Source organism: Pelodiscus sinensis, chromosome 6 (genome assembly GCF_052426305.1).
Source record: "Pelodiscus sinensis isolate ZL-2025 chromosome 6, ASM5242630v1, whole genome shotgun sequence".
Taxonomy (NCBI): domain Eukaryota; kingdom Metazoa; phylum Chordata; order Testudines; family Trionychidae; genus Pelodiscus; species Pelodiscus sinensis.
Window position 1 is genome coordinate 107,180,130 of NC_143057.1, and position 23,340 is coordinate 107,203,469.

Below are 23,340 nucleotides of genomic sequence, written 5' to 3' on the forward strand. Positions count from 1 at the left end.
TGCGGCTTGTTCTGCCGCGGGCGGGGCCGAGTGTGAGCTCACGCGAACAGCGCCTGGCCGCACCACCGCGGCCCCGGCCAGGCTGAGAGGCCGGGACTCCAACTCGGCCCTGCCGTGCCGGGCAGTGCAGGCGCCCGGTGGACCGACCCCTCCCGACAGAGGAGACAGCCCCGCCATACCGCGGGAGACGTCATCATGGCGGGATGCTCAAAGGGAGCGCCGCCGCTGGAGCAAGGGGAGAGGAGCCGCCGGATGGAGGGCGGCCAGGCGGATGCATCTCCGGCCCCGGCTCCGGAGACCCAGGAGACCCCGCCGCCACAGCGACGCGACGAGGGAGGTAGGAAGCGACCCAGGGCAGGGTTCAGGAACCTGGGGGGTTGGTGTGTTAAGGGGACCCTATCCTCCACCAACCAGGACTGGGGGGGTTGCATCCCCCAGACCTTAGGGCCCTGGGTCGGGGCTCGGAGTGAGGGCGGGCCCGAGCCCCCCTAACTTCCCCCACCGGCGCAGATGCCAGTGAGTCAACGCTAATTGTGGACCGACCCTGCCGGACTCGGGGCAGGACACCGGGGGTGTATGGAGCACCAAGGACGGAGACCTCGAGTGAGGGAGGACAGAGGGGCAGGACAGCGGCCCGCACGGCGGTCGCCGTGGTGCCACACCCCTCCACAGTGTAACATACATGTTGTAGGGACTGGAAGGAATATTGAAGTGAGGTTCTTTCTAGATTTCTTTAGATGTTTATTTGTAATTGGCCATTGATTTTAATTGTGCTATCTTCATGAAAAATACTTTCATGAGTAAGAGTTGCAGAATTATGCCCATAATGATTCTGAATATTTTCAATTTTTTGTAACATGCATGCATTCTATAATGTTCTAAAAGTGACTGAAATGAAAAATATATATAATTGGAGTGATGTATTTCTGGATTGGTTGGAGTTGGCACACTTTTCTTACTCAGCTGAGCAAAGTTGAGAAGTATGTTGATATATTTCCCTAATTGAATGAAGAACATTTTTTTTCCTTTTAATAAAAAAATGACCACTAGAAATCTTTGCAAAAATACAACATGAAATCATGCAGTTTTCTCTATGTTGTGCTTGGAACTGCATTTCTTTTGATGAATGGAAGATATTTTAAACTTTCATCAAATCACTCACACTCACACACACACACCCTCACAAATCTTCTGTTACTTGCTAATTTGTTCTACTATTGTCAGTAAAACAAGGCAATCAGAGTTTATATACGAAGCTGTTCTGCCTATGAGGATTCAATGACTAAAAAAACCACAGAATCTTCTGAAACCATTCCCTATCCCCTTTTGGGAAAGTGTGATACAAAGCAACTCTGTCGTCATTCACTGCCCACCCCATTATGTTAATCCTTCTGGCTTTACATATCTCCTCCCAAAGACCAGCCTCTGTTAAGGACTCTACACTTAGCTGTCAGAGATTGTAAAACAAGAGCGTGCTGAGTAAATGCTTACTTTGCTTCATCTACAACATTTTGTGCCATGGAGCAGTGCTCTTTGAATCTGGTGTAACTGCTTTAACAAGGTATTATCTTGAGTTTCTGCATTAGAAGCTCTTTCAACAGAAGACTGCAAAACAGGAATTGGTTGCATTTGGACAGCTATTTGGAAAACATAGTTTCTATGCAGCATTTTAAACCACTGAAATTAGATGTGAGGGTTTTTTTGTTTTGTTTTAATCTTCAAAAGAAGAGCTGGTGAGACTAAAGCACAAGTTCTGGGCCAGATGAATTGAAGCTTATGTGTATTTTTTTAACTGTGAGATATAAGTATGAGACATCAGCAAGTTCCTGCTAGTGAAATAAATGCATTATATGCAGGGCTAAGACCTTCATGTACAAGTAATAATATTACAGTCAGCTCTGCGCTCCATATGAAGGATAAATCTCACCTCATCAAAAGAAGAGGATGTCCCAGTGATATTTGGACCATGAACCAAGCTACTGGTACCAGTACTCACTTGCAAAACCAAACCATCAGTAGGTTCCACAGCTCGGGTAACAGTGAATTAAACTGCACCAACGAATGCAACACGGGTAGGTTTTGTATGACTAATGTTTTTTTACTTGTGCTCCCACAGTAAATATATTTTTGGTGAATGGGATAGTGTTAGGTATAGAGGCCAAACTCTGTTCCCGGTTATACGTGTGCAATCCCAGTAATATTAATGGTGTTGCAAAGGTATAAATTAAGACAGAATTTGGCATGAAATGTGTTTTCATCCTAAATTCTTAAAATGATGATTCTACCAATGTATCCCCACAAGGATCTTTGTGTGCTTCCTGCTGAGTTAAAAAAAGCCTGCATGTGCAAGTGTTACATTTTGATATTTTAGAGTGGTCTAGATTTTGCTATAAATTTAAACTCCAGTCAGTCTTTTTTTGCTCCTAAGGCTGCTGAGTTCTATGTCACTAGAACTTTTGCAGCTTTCAAAGGACTGGCCTAGCGCAGCTTGTGGAAGTGGCACTCACTGTCTTGGCTGCACTAATTTAATGCTACGGCCTCCTATGTTAAGCACTTGGCAACGAGAGCAAGGCTGGCTCACTTGGGCTCACCAAAGAGCCCCATAATTACACACCCAGACAAAAGAAATCACAGCTTTTTGAAGGAGCAGGAAGAGAAAGCATTTGAAAGTGATTCATCTGAAATTATTAACAGCAGCTCAAAAGGAGGAAGGACGCTATCAGGAAACATTTTCTGGATTACTGACCAATAAAATAAATCTGTGGGTGATAGTACAAACTGTTGCTAAACTGAGAGCTAGTCTACTGTACTGAGAACGGTGCTGGGAATGAGGCATTTCTGAGATGTAATCCTGGTTATGACACTGATTTAATTTATAGTTCTGGGCAAAGTACTTAGGCCCAAATCCAGTAAGACATTTAAGCAGGTGCTTAACATTCACTATGAGTAGTCCCATTTATTCATGTTTAAAATTAAGTATGTACTTACTTGCTTTGCTGGATCAAGGCCTTAACTTCTATGTATGTTTCTCCAAAGTAAAGTGAGGAAACTAATATTTAACTAGGTTAGCTCATTGGGATGCTGCGATGTTGAATATTTGTATTATGCTTTACAGATATTAACTGTATGCTAATTATGATGACCCTTCCTAAGATGACTGCTGCATGGGCTGAAGTGTTAGGTTATATATAATAATAGTGAACATCGGGATGTCAAGGAGTTCTAGTGTTTATTAAGCAATTCTTTGCTCTTGGCACAGTCTCACTCATTTAGTGGCACAGTTACTGCTGGCATCACAGCTCTGCTTAAATTACTTTATTGTGATGTGACTTCCAAAAATACTTACAACCCCGCTTGTTTAAAAGGAGGCCGGATATTTTTCACAAATTGTAGTCTTTGAAGTTTTAAAAAGTCTTTATTAAGCTTTATTTAATGTCCACATTATGGTTTGAACTGTGCTAGCCACTGCTATGTACCTAATGTATTTATATGCTGTATTTGTAAACATCATGGGGAGCAGGCTTGTAGCCAAGTTATTATGACCAATGTGAACAAGGATATTTTTAGAAAAAACCTCTCATAGATCCATGCTATAAAAGCATGCTCTAGGCATGGAGTAATAAAAAGCAACGTTCGAGTAACTCGCTCTCAACACAGATGTTGTTTGAACCTTACAGCAACAAGAGTTGTGGCTAGTACAGTATTAATGCAAGGGTGAATATAGCCTAACCAAGAAATGGCCCAATACTACAAAGTCATTACATGATTGACAGTAGTGGGGTTATTCCTGTGAGTACAAACTAATTGTGTGATGAAGGAGTTGCAGGCTTGGGCCCTAATAACATAGGGAAGATATTACAAAAAGGTGATGCTAAGAAGCATTAATTGGCTCTAGTTAGCTGGATGTGCTCTATCCTTTTCCTTTTTCCTAAATACAACAGAAATGGAATCTATGTTTCCTGAACAAGCTTGAATCATTGTTGGTCTGAGAGAGGCTGTTGGGGCTCTGTAACTCCCCATCTCATTCCAGTCACAACTTTTCCAACAAGTTGTATTGATATCATGCTATTTGAAACTTAGGATGACAGTGTATTTTTGCCTTTATGTAGTGTCTTTCATCAGCACATTGTTTGGTACACGAATTTCTAAATGAAATATAGGTTTTGTCTATACTGCAATAAAACACTAGTGGTTAGCCTCTGTCAGCTGATTTGGACATATGAGGCTTGGCTATGGAGCTATAAATTGCAGTGTAGATGTTTGGGGTCAGACTGGAGTCTGAGCTCTGGAACTTTCCACCCGCAAAGTCTCAGAGACCAGGCACCAGCCTGACCCTGAATGTTTGCACTGGAATTTTACAGGAATTTTACAGCCCTGTAGCCCAAGCCTCAGTCACCTGACACAGGCCAGCTGTGGGTGTTTAATTGAAGTGTAGACAAGTGCAATTGGTACTAGAGCTGATTAAAACCTGAAATTTCTGTTCTGCTGCAAATTCCAAAACTTCAAAATTTTCTGTCATCCCAGTTTCAATCGAAATGTCTAGACTTCAGGCTTCTTTTGAAAGAAGCTTTTCTGGAAGAGATCTTCTGAAAGAGAGCATCCACACTGCCAAAGTGCATCAAAAAAGTGATCTGTTTTTTTTAAAAGATAGCATCCACACTGAATGGACGCTATATCACATTTAAGCTGTGATTACTATGGATGGAGTGGTCACCAGGGCACTTGTGCTTTTTCCTCTTTCCTCTTCTTTCGAAAAAACTCCCTTTTCCATGTCCACACGCCTTTTTCTGAAAGATCTCTTTCCGAAAGGCGTTCTTCCTCATAGAATGAGGTTTATCAATGTCGGAAAAAACCCCTGCGTTCTTTCGATTTTCTTTCGAAAGAATGCAATAGCAGTGTGGACGTAGGTGAAGTTTTTCAGGAAAACAGCCATTTTTCCAAAAAAACAACAACAAAACCCTGCAGTCTAGACATACCTAGACACTTCTACTGAGCTTGTGAAATCTGACAGAATCACAGTTTGATGATGTGGTATTCCTGAAAGATAGTCACTTTTAGGACTGTAGAGACAAATTTACCTCCAGTCTAATATTCTAGTCTGTTTTTCACAATTTTGCCTGTTTTTCACAATTTTGTCTTTTTTGTGGCTGATAAAGGGAATATAGTAGATGTAGCACATTTCAGTTTTAAGAAAGCATTTATTTGACTCACAAAATCTTAATAGAAAATATATTTATCTAAGAGAGATGCTAACATGTGGATTTAAGACTGGCTATGTACTAAGTAGGGGGACTATTTTAGTTTTCCTGGACGTGATCCTTTAGGGTTCTGAAGACTTTCAACTCCTTTTAAATTTGAAGCCAGTACAGTAAAGGACATTGAGGCCAAGATTTTTAAACTTTAGAGTCTAAATATAGGGTCGCGTGTACATATTTCCAGGTTTCTAAATTGCTGGCCTGGTTTCCATAAATTCTGAGTAATCAGCAGTTTCCAGTGACTTCATTGGGAATTCCTGGCTGCTCAGAACTTAAAAATCAGGCTTGTTATTTAGGAACATACATAGGAATTTAGGAGCCTATTTACAGACTATTGTTTTTTGAAAGTTTTTATCTAAAAGTCTTGCAGGAGGTGCCCAGCATTTATAGATTGGACTCTTAAATTACTGTTTTTCCTGCATTCTTAAATTTGTCTCATGTAATGTTCCTCACTTGAGTTTTGGCAGTGAAAGCTAGGAGTATGCATTTCAAAGCCGAGATCTTGGCTGAAATCCTTTTTGTACACCCATTTGCCTGTGAGCTAACTATGATTTTATATTGTGATGTTTCATCAGATCTATAAAATGTAAACCATACTTCGCCTGCATGTTTTGGCAAGTCCTGTTTTTAGCCATAAGGCTTCTCTGATTTTTGGCTGCAGTGTATCTATGGGAATATAGACAGTTGTTGCTTTGTATCTAAAAGTAATGTTCTAAGAAGCAGTTTTAGAACTGAAAATAAGTTTATGTAAAAAAGCATCAGACTAGTTTTGTGCTAATATGTGGATTCTGATCTTGCTAAGGGAGTTATGTTTTTTCTGATCATAGACAACAGTGAACTATGTTTTGATGTGGAATTTAAAGGAGAATGGAAATATCAGTACACAATTTAACTCTGATGTGTGCTCTTCTGGGGCAAATTTAAAGCCAAAAACTCAGCTAGTGTAAAATTAATGTTGTGACTCTGACTGGAGCTATGCTGATTTATAGTAGATTAGAAACTGTCCTGTATTTTAGACTATATGAGTTTTATTCTGTCCCTAACAATAATAGCTTTTGAACATCACACATGACAATAATATTGTAATGATTTCAAATGTGATTCATTATTCTAAACTTTATACATTTTAATAAATGGTAGGGCAAACCTGTAGGGTTGACAGCTCTCCCGCTTACCCTGGAGTCTCCTGGAATCACGCCTTGTCTTGTGGGGGCGCTTTCATTCAAACTGGGAAATTTTGGACGCTAACTGTCCAGCATTGCAGCAGAGCAAAGGCAAACTCCCTTACCTGCTTTCACTCTGCACAACTCCTGGAAGTGGCCAGCACCCTCCCTGCAGCCCCTCCAGGGGCAGAGAGTCTCTGGCTAAGTCTACACTGGCATGATTTGCGCAAGAACTCTTTTTTGGAAGAGTTCTTTTGCAAAAACTCTTCCAGAAGAGAGCGTCTACACTGGCATGTGCCTTTGCGCAAGAGATGTGCTTTTGCACAAGAGCATCTATGCCAGTGTAGACACTCTCTTGCACAAGAAAGAGATGCACAAGATGGCCATTTTAACCATAAGACTTTCTTGCACAAGAAATTCATGTTGCCTGTCTACACTGGCCTCTTGCGCAAGAAAAGTTGCGCAAGATGGCTTATTCCTGAGTGGGAGCATCATAATTCTTGCACAAGAAGCACTGATTTCATACATTAGAACGTCAGTGTTCTTGTGCAAGAACTCGCAGCCAGTGTAGACAGGCAGCAAGTTTTGGCGCAAAAGCAGTTGCTTTTGTGTAAGATTGCACCAATGTAGATACAGCCTCTATGTACTGCCTCCATCCAGAGCTCCAGCTCCACAGCCCCCTTTGGCCAGAAACTGCAGACAAGGGGAGCTGTGGTGCAGTGCCTGTGAGGATTGGCATGTGGAGACCCTTTCCCCCTCCCCACACCTATGAGAAGCTGCTGCCAGAGGGATATACCTTGGGAGCCACCCTGGCTGGGGTAAATACCAGCCCTCTGGCCCCCTCAAACTCCCCAATCCACTGGTCCAGCACACATACCACACTTCCTCCCAGAGCCCAACCCTACACTCCTCCCACGTCCAAATTCCCTCCCAGGACCCAAGCCTGCACTCATCTCATGTCCAAACTCTTGCTCTGAGTCTGCACCCTACACCCCAATCCTCTTCCCAAGCCCAGATTCCACTCCTCTTGCAGCCAAATTCTCTCCCAAAGCAGGGTTGCCAACCATCAGTAAATTTACAGACAGTCCATAAAAAATTAGCCAAAATTGGACATGTCCGTCAAGTCCGTAAAAAATGTAGGTGTCTGTAAATTTCGTAAAAGTGCAATACAAATTCAAAAAACAGCCATTATTCTATAGCAATTAAATTTCGTCTGTGCTGCGTCAGCCATTTTACTGCAGAGCAGCAGAAATCGGATGTTTTAGTTTAGTGTTCGGATGCACAATCACAAAATGGAAAACTTCCAGGACCATGACTAACTAAAATTATGAAAGTGAGTTAAATAGCATGTTGTTCTAGTGATGTATGAATGACAACGATTACTTTTCACTTTTGACCATTTATGTCATCTTAATATAGTATAAAAATTATGTCTGTAAAAAAATTTGTCTGTCCATAAATTTTTCCCATTTTGTCCGTAAATGAAATTTCTGTGGATTGGCAACCATGTCTCAGAGCCCACCTTCCTGCACCCCAACTCCCTGGCCCAGCATGGTGAAAGTGAGTGAGGGTGGGAGAAAGCTAGTGACAGACGCAGGGAGGATGGAGGGAGCAGGGGTGAGGCCTCAGAGAAGGGGCTGGACAGAGGGCAGAGCAAAGATCTTTGGGTTTGCACAATTGAACAATTGGCAACTCTACAAACCTGCTTGCCTGTCTATTTGTCTCATGTGAGTGTGTGTCCATCATTGTAATAGCCAAGTACCTTTGAAGAAATTATCACCAAAATCACGAGTGAGGAATCTGATTTTTCTCTTTCCTTCTCCTAAGACAGTCACAAGAAATGCTAAATAGTATATTACTTGAAACAATACATCTATAGAATATTAGCATTAAAACTTCTACAAAACATGCCATATATATTCTAATTTTATTTACTGAATATCATTTCCTGGGAGTTAGAAAACATAAATCCCAAACCTGTTTTAAAATAGCTATACCTTTCATTCAGGTTTGTGTTCAGCAGAGTGTTTATCTTTTGGCGGTTTGTTTAAGAGGGTAAACAATCAAATTATTCTAACTAGGTTTTGTGGTTTAAAAGTAACCCATTAAGGTGAATATAGTTTTATGTCTCCAGAATGTTGACATTGTTTCTGTCTGCAAACTCAGCAAAATGGAAATACACTGACATCAAGAATAAAACTTCCTTCATGGTTTTACAGGAGGACACATGTAGGAGTCTATTTACTTTTAGAAAAATGTGGACAAGGCCATATCATATTGTATTTAACAGTATACTACATACTACCATACTACACAGCACTGATAGGCCTAATTTGGGTCAGACAATTTTCTGGTAATAATGGCTGTGGTTTGATGCTAAAAGTGGCAAACAAAAAGACCTCACTGCTGTAAGCTTCTTCTTTTAGAAAACATTTAAACTAATCCTGATTTTTTTCCCTAAAGATTCATCATACAATTAAATCGTTTTTACACTACTTCATTTAAGTGTTGCAGTATTAATTTCTGCAAACAATAAAAAAGATTAGTGAAAATCATACAGTACAAGTAGAGTGCAGAAGCTTGCGAATTTCTATACAACCTTGTACCAAGAAACATAAGGGTGGAAATTATACTCAGAAATATTGATATTCTCATTTAATAGTTTCTGTATTTTAAAAAATTGAGCATTCCGCATTTCACTGAGCTCTTATAAAGTCCAAAATTTGGAATGAGAGAGAATAAAAATCCAAAGATGTCAGGTGGTAGGATTCCACTAATTTGTAAAGAACCATATCACAAAACATGTACAACAAAGTTTCTACTCTCAGTTTTGCTAGACAAAATATGTTTCGGCTGGTGGAATCTCCATCCCTCAAAGTTTTTAAGTCCCGGCTTGATAAAGCTCTGTCTAGGATGATTTAGTTGGGATTGGTCCTGCTTTTAGTAGTGGGCTTGACTTGACCTCCTGAGATCTCTTTCAGTCCTATGATTCTGTGATTCCAATATAGAATCTATGATTCTATGCATCTATATTGGCCATTTTAAGGCTCTTGATTTGTGAACTAGGTGAAAGATAACAGTGAAAATTTGAGGCACTTGCCTTACAGCAGGCCAGTAGCACAACATCAGCAAAACAGCCTGAAAAACACTGGCTGCTATATGGGGAAACTTAAAATACATCTTTTTCTTGTTTAAGCTTAATTTTGAATATTGAATTCACTCAGTAAGACAGAGCTACTCAACTTTGGAAGCCCCAATGGCCACAGTGATACTCATAGCACATGTCGAGGGCCGCAACTAAAGTGTGGTTGTATAGACATACAAATATATATGCAAATAGCTTCTTTCACACTGACGGGCATGAACACAAAGATTAAGGCAAGACTATACAACATACAGGCCCCATTTAAGTCAGTTCTGCTGACATTAATAAAATGCAATATTTACTTGATTTCCACCCAAAGGACAGCACTTTTAATGAGCAGTGACAATCTAGGAATTTAACTACTAAAACACATATCAACAGAAGACCACTATATTGACTACTTTTTTGTTTTGGCTCCCACCCGAGAGATGCATGTTGAGTCCTGCATAAACCCAAACCGCACCGCAGGCCACAAACAAACAGGCCACATGGTGAGTAGCCCTGCTGTACGGTGTAGTTATTATCTAGCATTAATGTTTACTTTCCTGGAAGATTACTAATTACCACTGACATTTTACGTTCTTCAAATTTGACTAGCTTATTTCTGAATAATATTTGTCATATGAGCTATATAAAAGCTAGGTGTTGGTATCTGCCTAGTAACGTCAGCTAGGCTATTGTGGTCAGTATGTGATGTCATATTTTTGGAACAATGTGGACAACTTGGAGAAAGTTCAGAGAAAAGCAACAGAAATGATTTAAAGGTGTAGAAAGCATGACCAAGGAGGGAAAGTTGAAAGAATTGGGGTTTTGGGTTTCATAGAATCATAGAGCTGGAAGGACCTCAGAAGGTCATCAAGTCCAGCCCCCTGCTCTAGGCAGAACCAATCCCAGCTAAATCAACCCAGCCAGAGCTTTGTCAAGCTGATACTTAAACACCTCTAGGGATGGAGACTCCATTACTTCCCTAGGTAACCCATTCCAGTGCTTCACCACTCTCCTAGTGAAATAGTTTTTCCTAATATCCAACCTGGACCTCTCCCACCGCAACTTGAGACTATTGCTCCTTGTTCTACCATCTGTCACTACTGAGAACAGCCTTTCTCCATCCTCTTTGGAACCTCCCTTCAGGAGGTTGAAGGCTGCTATTAAATCTCCCCTCACTCTTTGCTTCTGCAGGCTAAACAGACCCAACTCCCTCAGCCTCTCCTCGTAGGTCATATGCTCCAGACCCCTAATCATTTTGGTTGCCCTCCGCTGGACCCTCTCCAATGCGTCCAAATCCTTTTTGTAGTGGGGGGCCCAGAACTGGACACAATACTCCAGATGTGGCCTCACCAGAGCCGAATAAAGGGGAATAATCACATCTCTGGGTCTGCTGGCAATACTATTCTTAATGCAACCTAATATGCCATTAGCCTTCTTGGCTACAAGGGCACACTGTTGACTAATATCCAGCTTCTCATCCACTGTAACCTCCAGGTCCTTTTCTGCAGAACTGCTACTTAGCCGGTTGGTCCCCAGCCTGTAACAATGCTTGGGATTCTTCCATCTCAAGTGCAGGACTCTGCATTTGTCCTTGTTGAACCTCATCAGATTTCTTGCAGCCCAATCCTCCAATTTGTCTAAGTCACTCTGGACCCTATCTCTGCCCTCAAGCATATCTACCTCTCCCCTTAGCTTAGTGTCATCTGCAAACTTGCTGAGGGTGCAATCCATCCCCTCATCCAGGTCATTAATAAAGATATTGAACAAAACCGATCCTAGAACTGAACCTTGGGGCACTCCGCTAGAAACCGACCGCCATCCTGACACTGAGCTGTTGATCACTACCCACAGGGCCCGGCCTTCTAGCCATCTTTCTATCCATCTTACCATCCATGTATCCAATCCACATTCCCTTAACTTTCTGGCAAGAATATTGTGGGAGACCGTATCAAAAGCCTTGCTAAAGTCAAAGAATATCACATCCACTGACTTTCCCACATTCACAGAGCCAGTTACCTCATCATAGAAGCTAATCAGATTGGTCAGGCACAACTTGCCCTTTGTGAATCCAGGCTGACTATTCCTGATCACTTTCCTCTCTTCCAAGTGCCTCAAAATTGATTCCTTAAGGATCCCTTTTATGAATTTACAGGAACTGAGGTAAGACCGACCGGTCTATAGTTCCCTGGATCGTCCTTCTTCCCTTTTTTGAAGATGGGAACATTTGCCTTTTTCCAATCATCCGGGATTTCTCCCGATCTCCACGACTTTTCAAAGATAATGGCCAAGGCTCCTCAATGACATTTACCAACTCCCTCAGTACCCTCGGATGCATTAAGTCCTGACTCATGGATTTGTGTACGTTTAACTTTTCTAAATAATTCCTAACCTGTTCTTTACCCACCAAGGGCTGTCCATCTTCATCCCATCTTGCATCACTTAGCGCATTAGTCTGGGAGCCAACCTTGTCCATGAAGACAGAGGCAAAGAAAGCATTGAGTACTTCAGCTTTCCCTACATCGTCTGTCACTAAGTTACCTCCTTCATCCAGTAGAGGCCCCACACCTTCTCTGATCACCTTCTTCTTGTTAACATGCCTGTAGAAACCTTTCTTGTTATCCTTCACATCTTTTGCCAGTTGCAATTCCAGTTGAGCTTTCGCCTTCCTAATACCCCCCAGCATTCTTGAGCTATACATTTATATCCCTTCCTGGTCATTCGTCGAAGTTTCTACTTTTTGTAAGCTTCCTTTTTGTGCTTAAGTTCACCAAGGATTTCCCCTATAAGCCAATCTGGTCTCCTGCCATGTTTGCTTCTCTAGTCAGGTTTCTTTAGTCAGGAAAAGCGGAGACTTAAAGGTGACACACTAACAGTTTTCAAGTACACAAAAGGTTGTTAAAAGAGGAAGGGAAAAATAGGACAAGAAGTAATGTGCTTAAACTGAAGGGATGTTTAGGTCGGACATTAGGAAAAACTTCCTGTCAGGGAAGTTAAGTACCGGAATAAATTGTCAAGGGAGTTTGTGAAATCCCTGTCATTGACGTTTTTTAAGTGCAGACTAAATATCTGTCAGGGTTGGTTCTGATAATACTTAGTCCTGCCTTGAGTCCAGGGGATTGGATTAGAAGACCTTTGGAGGACCCTTTTTGTAGGGTTGCCAATTTTGGTTGGATATATTCCTAGGGATTTGTTCACTTGACTTAATCTTTAATTCTTGGACATTCCAGGCCAATCCTGAATGGTTGGCTATCCTAAATTTTACAACAGTGATTCTGTTAGAATTAACTGGCTTCTTGATTTTCTAATGAAACATTAGCAAGAGTGATAGATTAGAACGGAATACAGAACTCTGTATGAGAAAATCAATTATTTACTTTCTTAATATGAGAGCGATAGGACCAGGGAAGCAATATCTTTTATTGGACTAATTTCTGTTGGGCAAAGAGACAAGCTGTAAAGTTTCACAGAGCTCTTCTTTAGTTTGAAACATGCCTCTTTGACCAACAGAAGTTAGTCCAATAAATGATATTACCTCACACACTTTGTCTGTCTAAAATTCTAGTCCCAAAATGGCTACAACACTCCCTTTATCCTAAGGCACTCAGCATTGATTAATTACAAAGTTGGCAAGGAAATTACAGATTTTCAACTACCCAGTAAAACAGAGTTGACCTTATTAAATGGAGGTGCCTAAATTTAGGAATCTTTATCCATGTAAAAATTGGCTTGGTTTTTAGAATTGTTGGGCATTCACAGCTACTACTGAAGTCGGTGGGAGTGACTAGAGTAGAATATACAAGAGATACAGGCATTTTTGTTTAGGTGTATTAATGCATATTAAGGTACCTAACTTGAAATATCCACATTTGAAACTGGTGGCTATACACGTCTATAATTACCCCACGGCTACGTCTAGACTACATCCCTTTTTCGTAAAAGGGATGTAAATTAGACATATCGCAATTGCTACTGAAGCAGGGATTTAAATCTCATGGAGGGATAAGGGATCTTTCGGAAAAGGCTTTATTTTCCGCAAGATCAACATCTAGACTGGTGCTTTTTTCCGGCAAAGCTCCTTGCCGAAAAAAAGCGGCAGCCATATTTATGCTAATGAAGCAGGGGAGATTTAAATCCCTGCTTCATTAGCAATTGCGATATGTCTAATTTACATCCCTTTTACGAAAAAGGGATGTAGTCTAGACGTAGCCCATATATTTTTAAAATGTTCTCAGATGCCTACAAAAATGTGAAACCAAGAACACCGAAGGCAGAACAATTATTTTTATATTTTAAAATGCAAAGAAAATGACTTAATTTTGCAGACTACAAAGAGGAAACAGTTTGTAACTGTTGTCTTGTCTCCATGAATCCACCTCTCATCCTTTTTAGGTTGAGAAGGGGATGTCTGAAGCTAAGGCACTGTCCTTAGAGACCACAGATTATTTACCTGTCCTCAGGAAAATATGCAACATTAAACCTAAACCAGCCAAAAACTACCTTACATTTAAAAAAAAAAGCAAAAACCAAGAAGCCAAAAAACTTCAACTTTGAGAAACCATAAAATCAACAGAATTAAAAGTAAACCTTACCATTTTGTACTGCGGACTGAAAGTACCACACACCTAGTTCGGTAAACAGACTTTTTCACAGTATACGCAAAGTTAATGTAAACAAATTTTATATCCTGGATTCAGCTATATCCTTGCTTGTCTTTCTTTTTAATGCTTTCTGTGCTCTTTCAACATCCAGCAATCATGCTTTTCCAAGTCTGATTTTCTTTTCTCCCCACATCAGATATTAAAAACATGATCTCCATTTATGCATGTGCAGTTGATAGAGCCTATTACCTGAGCACAGAGGTGACCGTGCTTAAAAAATACAGCAATACTCGTACAATAAGCGCAAGACCAAGTTGAAGTCTCTTTGTACCATAATTACTATATCATCCAACATTTCCCAGCATCCTTTTTCATCATCCTGTTTTGGATGGTTTGTTTAAGGAAGTAAAAGCCACAGAGATGTTTTCATAATGTACCCTACATTTCCTTTTTAACATTTCAAGGCTTTCCAGATGTGGCCAATTAAATTACTTTGATTTAAAAAACATGAATAAGATTGTATCTTGCACAATCCTTCATCAAAAGTGGGACCCTTTCAAAACTGCCAGAGGGGAAAATATTTCTGAGACCCATACATACAGTATCAGCTCTAGTAGTCCACTTTTGTGTACATGCGTGGACCTTTGTGACTTCAAATATTTTGCTTTCCTCTTTATGTACAGAAACTCTACACACCTGCACACGTTTTAGAACTGAGATCTGAATCCTTCACATCTAAGGGAGAGCAGAATAAATATCAGATCCAGAGTTTCAATTCTTCACATGTAAGTAAGTTATTGGAACCATGCCTTGCCATGTAGATGATTCATAAATGAGACAATTTGGCAAATCTAATGCTTGCTGAAGGGCATGGGATTATTCTACAGGTCTCAAGGTGAGAGATAGCAGGCCAAGTCCTTTGTAATTCAGCAGCTTCAGGGCACTTGAAAGGCAAAAGGAGTCCAATCTGTAAGGATTATTTATGGGAAGGCACTCCTCTTGGCTGAAAGTGGTGGATTATTCCAGTCCTAGCATTCAGAGGCAACTTCTTTGGCAGGCATCAGTGGTGACTTTTTTCAACAGTTTCCTTCACCCAAAAGTAGCTGAACAGCACAGGACTGGAGCAACCCAGTTTTATCCAGTCACTCATTAGTTTGTATCTGTCTGTGTGTCATCCTCCCTGTAATGAGGAGGCGGTGCTGCCCAATCCTACCCCTCCTGTTTCCTGGCTCTGTGTATATGTCTGTGGCTGCTGCTGCTAATGACAAAGGGCCACTTCTTCCTTGGGACACTGTGCCAGTCACTGTGCCAGTTTGTATGCCCCCTGCTAATGGTAAACAAACAAAGAAGCTGTCCCTCTCCTCCCTCTTCCTTGCCCATCATGCAGCAGCCCTGACAGCATCAACTTTGCTCAGCAATGCAAAACCCACAGTCATATGAGTGTACAAATTCCCCAATAGCACTGGTCTTGCAGCACTGATTAGTTAGGTCTACAGTACATCACTCATTCCTAGGAGAATGGTTGAACAAGAATTTTATTTAAACATGCTCGAAGGTTTTTAAATGTTTCTTAGAATTTGATACATAGGATAATTTTACAAAGATTATTTTAAAAACATTATGAAGATTTATTACTAATGAGTTCACTACAGGAAAAAAGCAGAGTGGCCTTAACACCCACAATACTCACACTACAGGGTTTTCCCCTGATTTTGGTAGCAGCAGCATAGATCCTTGAAAATGACATGACTTGATCCGAGTGGTATTAGTAACTTCTCATTAAATGCTCTGAGAATACTCTTTCCTCGAGTTCAAGTGGAGTTAATGGTGATTATATTTTCTAGAACAGAATACACCTATTAATGTCTAATGAGCACCATAATATCCTAGCTCCACAATTTCCTGCCATAAATCAACAAATTGTAAATTTTCTTCAGCAATCCCAGTTTACAAATGTAATTAAGAAAAAAGTTAATAATAGTGTTCTGGCAAAGGGCTTCCTAACCTCTTGCAGCCTTCTATCTCCTGCCAGGCTGACTCAGTGAAAGTTGATGTGGCCTCAGTGGGTTTCTCTAATTCTTTGCTAATGCTATGTGCTCCAGGCTTTAAAATGGTAAATGTACAGTATCTTTAAAATATTGTGCTGGATTTTACATTTTAAGAGGTAATTTGAAGTGTCCTTTAGTATTTAAGCTTGAACCTTAATAACTGGGGGGAGGAAGGGAGAAAATAGCTGTATTTAATAAATACACATCACAACTAATTAAAATGTCATATTGGCAATTACTTGTTAATACTGTTCTATATACCGTACACTGAAATGTAAGTATAACATTTATATTCAAGTCAATTTATTTTATAATTATATAGTACAAATGAGAAATAAGCTTTTTTCAGTAATAGGGTGCTGATACACCTTTTTGTATTTTATGTCTGATTTTTGTAAGCAAGTGGTGAAACTTGAGATACACAACACACATTGGGTGCCTAAAAGGAGTACAGTAGTCTTGAAAGACTGAGAGCTGCTGGATTATATGTAATATTCCCCCTCTGCTGGACGGAATTGGAATTGCTCAACTAAATGCTACAGCAAATGCCCATTGCTGCTATCAGCTAATAGAGATTTTCCTTTAGCTAAAGTTGTAGGGCATTGTGGTTGGGGAGCCAAAGCTCTCACTGTGAATGACTAATATAGTGGCAACCATGACATCCTTGGTGATCACAGAATTGTTAACATTTCATTGCCAGAAATACTGATGTGGCTAAATTCAGCTCTTGAGTAAGCAGGTGTAAATAAGAGTCAGGTCTGCCAAAATATTTGTAAATTACTTTGAAATTTTAAAAAACTGTAAAAAATTAAGTTACAGGGGTGATTAATTGGTATAATGATTACCTTGTTTCTAAACTACTACCAGTGCATTTCAGTTGTTGATAATCAGTTGCATGTTTTTTGCGCCTGGGTTCTATAAACAATACTTGTTTACATGGGTAATTTAACAGTTGTTGAAACATTTGTATTACTAATGTTAAGTTCTAATGGAGGATTGGCCAAACTTATTGCCCCTCTGAGCTGCATATGACGATCTTCAGAAGTTTAAGTGCCACGGTGCTTCTTCCAGTGCTTGGGACTTCAGTATCACAGGAGATGCCTGCCAAATCTCAGGGCTTCAGCCCTGAAGGGAGGAGGGTCTCGGAGATTCAGCTGTGTGCCACTGCCTGTGTGGTTCAGGGCTTCACCCTGCAGGGATGGGGGTTTCAAGTTGCCAGCTCCATGGGAGATGCCTGCTCAGAGCTTCAGCCCTTGCTCTTGCTGAAGCCATGAGACTCCCCTTCTGCTGAGCAAAAGCCAACAGTGACACATGGGGCAACATGCAGGGTCATGTTTCTTCCCTCTCCAGATGTGACCCTCATGTGGTCACATGATGCAGTTGGGACCCTTCACTGCACTGCAGCTGCTAGAGCTGGAATGCTGGGAGCTGTGGCTGAAGTGGGATGGATTTGATCACTGCCTCCCCATGGGGAGGTAACATCTGGGAGTTTCAGGGAGGGGCCACAGAGTAACAGGGTGTATGTGCCTGTGAGGGCATGACTTAAGCTGTTGGGGAGGATGTTTACACTGTGCTCCCCAAATCTCAGCAGGCACCAGTTATCTCTGGCAGAAGCCCCCAATCCCATTATCCCACTGCTGGGCAGAAGCCCTGAGCTTTCTGCTCCTTCAGTCTGGAAGGCAGAGAATGGGGGATTGTGTGGGGCTCCATGAGCTGCACTTTAACTGTAAAAGAGCTGTATGTAGCTCACAACCTGTAGTTTGGCCACTCCTGCACGAATGGATGGCTTATTATACCATTATGCAACTGATTGTGCAATTAGAATGGTGTGACTATCAGTGGGTATGCAAACCAAAATAAAGATGTCACATTCTTATATTTGCAGAACTGTATGTATGGGGAAAAGATAGAGATTTTAATAGGTCAATCTTGTGGTAAGTCCTGTTATACAAATCACATCTTTGTGAGGTATATTCAGCCATCTCATTTTTTTTAAATGGTAGAATGGCAAATAGGGTGACCAGATGTTCCAATTGTATAGGGATAGTCCTAAAATGTGGGGTTTTGTCTTATATAGGTGCCTATTTCCCCCACTCCTCCACCCCTTGCTCTAATTTTTCACATTCGCTATCTGGTTACCTTTGTGTGAAGATACCAAATAATCTAAGTGAGCCAAATTTTGCCTCTTCGTTTGCAATTACATTGGGCCATTCATTACTGGAAACAAGAGCTCTAAACTAGACAAACGCTGAACATGAAGATAACACATGAAAGAAAGGATAAGGGGGAGCAATGGTTAAAGCAAATAAAAATAATGATTTATATGAGGCATAGTTTCTCTTTCAAACATTCCTAAAAACTGTCTTCTGAAGATGATAAAAATTGTTTCCACCTTAAAACAAACCTCTCCACAGCTTTTGAAGCATCAAGAATTATATAAATCCTAACTCACTGACTATACATGCTCATTTCCGTAACTCATATATTTTTTTTCCTCCTTCTCCTTCCTACTGTATATTAAATACTCATGTATTTGTCATGGTCCTCATTCTAGTTCCAATTACGCAAACACTTACATACATGCTTAACTTTACTTGTATGAGTAGTCACATTGAAAAACTTCGATTGTAAGTCTTCAGGGAGCAGATTTTTTCAGAATATTTTCTGTGAAGCACAGAACTGTCACTATGTAGCAAATACCAATTGGAACGACACTGAGCATCTTGAAAACGTGTGTATTTAGCAGCATGTTGTACGGACGTGAGACATGGGTGATAACAAAAGATTCGAAGAAAAGGATATTACCATTCAAGAGGAGTTGTTATAGAAAGATCCTGAGAGTAGGATGGATGCAGAAGGTCACCAACGAGGAATTATATAAGAAGATACAGCCCAAAGAGAACCTACTGAAGAAGGTTATACAATGGAAGTTACAGCTATTTGTGCATACCTGCAGAATGAATGACGAGTGAAAAGTTAAGACCCTGCTATTCGGCATAATGGATGGTCCGAATAGGAGAGGCAGACCCCACAGAGAATGGGTAGATGATATAGTAGATTGGTGCAGAGCTAGTCTGCAGAAACTAAGCCACTCCACACTGGACAGGGAAAGATGGAAGGCAATAGTGAGGGAGGTATCGGACACCAACAGGCATTGAGCCCATGGTTGTTGATGATGATGAAAAATTAATACAAATAATATAGAAAATCATATCAACTGGAATCTTTTAAATTAGAGACCGATAGTATGGGGAGGGGAACTTGAAGGAGAAGAAGGATGTTTGACAGAGAGGAATAGAGGTAACTTTCCAAGGGTATGGAATAGCACCAAAAAAGTAGCCAGGTAAGGATACATCATAGTGAGAAAATGAAAGGACAAAGGGTGGGATTCAAAGCCACCAAAGTCAGTTGAAGTAGATACATTGACGTCAATGGACTTTGGATCAGGTCCATAACAGTGAATGATTGGAAATGAGAGAGATGTGGTGTGCTGGGGCAAACCAATGCATAGTCTTGAAAGTTATGACAAGGAGTTTTATGAATTTTATGTGGGAAAAGATCTTGAACCTGTGACGAGATTCAAGGAGGGAGAGGAGTGACTTGCCTGAAGTGGTTGCAGGGGAACATTTTTTAGTTACTGAATTCTGGAGGAAATTAAAAGATGTTTTTGACAGGGGCTCAGATACTACAGGGATGGAAATAATTGGTCTGATCCTGCAGCCATGCAAGTCAGAGCTGCACCCCATTAACCCATTAGCTTGGGAATAATATCAAGCCTCATATGAGAAAGTGTGGTGTAATAAGGTACTGTTTACCAAGTCTAAGCAAAAACTGAGTAAAGACATCAGAATCTGGCCCCAAATATCTGTTAAATCTATCTAGTATTGTTATTGAAATGAAGAGGAAATAGCCTGAAGACCAGAGTCTGTAAAGTATTTTGGGATCCTATTGGATGAAAGCATTATTTTTGGTCTAATATTGGAAAAATATGGGGGTGAATCTTGCAGCTCTATCTAGGCACAATTCACAGTAGGCTTACTGGGAGTTTTGTCTGGGAAAGCCCTGCAGGACAGAGCCCCATATTTTTAGAAGATGATATATGCCTTGATAAAAAATCTTCAGTGATTTTCAGGTTAGTAAAAGCAGCATTTCGATAAATAGTTTAATTCATATGGTCTAAAACTGACCTCTTTCCTTTTCCAGAGACGTCCGTTATTGCGCAGCCCATATTTGTTTTTGAAAAGAAAGGACGACCTTTCAAGGTAATATTTAAGCTTTTTCATTTGCTTTCGTCTTGAAACAGCCTGAAAATCAGGGAATAAAGGGGTTGATTGCAGAGCCTGGACTCCTCAAGGGGGAAGCATTCCATAGGCCAGGGGTCAATTTGAGTCCAAACATTGACCCTGCATTTTATAGTCCCACCAACGTGAGTGAGCTAACACAGGCCAGCCTGGGATATTTTCCTGCAGTGTAGATATACCCATTGACACCTTTTGTTCTTTTTTTGTTCCTAGAGGCCTGCAGAAGACCTGGTTTGCAAGGCTGAAAATGGTAATAATTGCATAATTAAAACCCCATACATGGAAGGGTACTGTGGATGCAGAGTCCTGTTTCAGCCCTCTGTTCAAAATCAGCATAGTGCTATACAGCCTGCAACACAGTGAAAGAAGGCCTGACTCAAAACCCACTGAAGTCAGTGGGAGTGGAATTGATCTCAGTGGGATTTGGATCAGGCCTTTAGTGAGATATCAAGAGCCCCCAATGCGATCCAATTACAAATGTTGGGTTTGGGTCAGGTTGTGTCTAAACACATCCCAAAACCTCTCCGGTCAGGTTGGTTATTGACAGCTCTGAGCACCTCCGTCTCACCATGAGTCAGCACAGTGGCTGCTACCCCTAGATTGCAGTGTCTCTCACTCCGCAGCACACACAGCACAGTGAGGCAGCAGTGGCTAGCAGTAGGAGGCACTCAGCCCCCACTGCACTGACCCCACGGGCAGGAGGCAGCTGGAGATGATTTGCAGGCATGACACTTGGGGAGTGGGAAGCCTCAGCATGCCAACTGCCCCGAGATAACGCAGTTACACTGACTCAGGTTCCAAGGGGAAGTGTTGGGTTGAGTTGGATCTGAAAATGACTCAACACTCTTGGGTTAGGTTGGATTGTCTGTACTCAGGTCGGGTCCAAATCAGACTTTAATTTAGACTTTTAACATTAGAATTCTGCACGCAATATTTTACTGAAATCTGTTGCAAATTTTGATTTTTATGGTGTATGATATGATATGTTATATTTCTCTTAGATTTCGTTGGTTGTTCCAGGAAACGGGCAAGGTCTTCATCTTTCACTTTCCAAACGTCGGACTCACAGTTTTACATGGGTATGGCATTTAGCTCAAATCAGTTATAATTGTAGTAATTATGTTTTCTAGACTGATAAGCAAGAAAAATATTTTTCTCATTATTTAGATGCACATTTTGGTTAGAATAATTCCAAGTCACCAAAACTTTTAAATATCAACATTAGTCTGCAAGTTATACTCAGTGAGAAACTTGCACCTTCCTAAGTATGAAAAACACTGGTTTTAAATTAACAGAGAGCCCCAGGTCAAACATGAGTTATTCCCACATAAGGAAGTGAAAGATCCATGTGTTTCAATCATGAGTTTCCCTGGAATTCTTTGACTAGGTCAAGAGAAGATAGAATTTTCTATCATGTGAAGATATTCATGGTTCAACCTCATAATCCTGGGCTGCGGAGGTGGGAGGGGGCTAGAATTAAGAAGCTATGTCAAGGGCTTTCCCCTCCAATCAGTTATCATCTGACTTGGAGACCCCTTCAAGTTGGTGGGGTTATTTCCACAATATTGAATGAATACTAACACAACTCACTGAATAACACCACTGTGTACTGAGTATGTGTAGTATAATGTCTGTTTCAAAGTGTGTTGTTCCTGTAGTGATGGGGCCAGATGCTTGCCTCACTATTTGGGACTTAATGTAGGTAAATCATATTTTGTTTCACCCTGCCATTGTGGCCCCCTCATTTAGTTAAATGGGTACTAATAAGCTAATCTTATCTATCCTTAAAATTACACCTAGATCATTCCTGTATCTACTTAGTCCTGAACAGCTCCATACTTAAAAAAAAGACTGATTAGCATTGTCAGAATTTTAGGCTATGCCTGAACTATATTTTCCCTACTTTTTGTATTTGGTATCATTGGTGGTAGCAACATTAGGCCTACCAGTGTAGACTCGTGTAGCACTTATCATCTGAAAAGGTCTAGATCAGCGGGGACCCATTTTGACAATTCAGGAAGACTTGGTGACCCAAGGCAATTCAAAAATGGGGGGGAGGAGGGAGGGCAGAGCCACCTGAGGAGACACTTGGTGACCCTTTTGAAATGTAATGGTGACCCATATTTGGGTCCCGACCCATAGGTTGGGAAACCCTGGTCTAGATGATGGTATGGTCAAAATGGTGGCAGCTGCCAGGTCCTTCTCTATGTAGAAACTGCACTAATGTTAGCAACGTGGGAAATTTGAAGTCTACACTACACAGCCTTCGTAGTTGCCGGTACAGATAGATTCTGGTCATCCATGGCAGAACATTTTGTAAACATGAAAAATCCATATTTAGATACTGTGCTTTGAATAAAGTATAATTTCAGTCTCTCACATCTTTAGATACAGCACTCTCTCAGAAAAGAGTGAGATCATCTTCTTGTACTACTCTTCTTTCTTTTCCTCCATCACAGCCAGGTAATTACAAATATTATTCAGTACATATTCACACAAAACAGAAAATCAGTGAAATAACAAAATAGAATTGCTATTTCTGTGGGACTAAGCTAATGGCTAGGCCAAATCTGTGTGTGAAATGAAGAAAAGGAACTTCATGATGTTCAACAAGATGTGTTCATGATTCAATAGATGGCACTGATTTCTCAGTCAGTATTGGACATCCCATAGTGCTAAAGAATACTCTGCATGCAGAACAGCTGCTGATTGGATGGGATGCAAGCAGTCAGTGCCATACTCTACACTGGGTTGTGCAGTTTACTAGTTGCAACTCAGATGTTTCTGAGATTTACAAAGGCTTGTAGCAAGTAGGTAGAAGGCTAGATTGACCTATAAAATA

General features: G+C 40.8%; 1 protein-coding gene across 4 annotated transcripts in view; it reads left to right on the forward strand.

Moving 5' to 3' along the window:
• Window positions 1–1,428: 1,428 nt before the first annotated feature.
• The window catches only part of RANBP3L (RAN binding protein 3 like), a 51,263-nt gene continuing 29,351 nt past the window's right edge, over window positions 1,429–23,340 (forward strand). The window contains exons 1-5 of one of the 4 annotated variants that reach the window (XM_075932535.2): window positions 1,429–2,072; window positions 20,401–20,459; window positions 20,712–20,748; window positions 21,500–21,577; window positions 22,887–22,961. In XM_075932535.2, the coding sequence (XP_075788650.2) occupies window positions 1,808–2,072; window positions 20,401–20,459; window positions 20,712–20,748; window positions 21,500–21,577; window positions 22,887–22,961 (514 nt within the window). In that variant the 5' untranslated portion in view covers window positions 1,429–1,807. The remainder of the gene's footprint in view (window positions 2,073–20,400; window positions 20,460–20,711; window positions 20,749–21,499; window positions 21,578–22,886; window positions 22,962–23,340) is intronic. The other 3 variants (XM_075932536.2, XM_006116755.5, XM_089779417.1) reach the window with 3 other exon arrangements.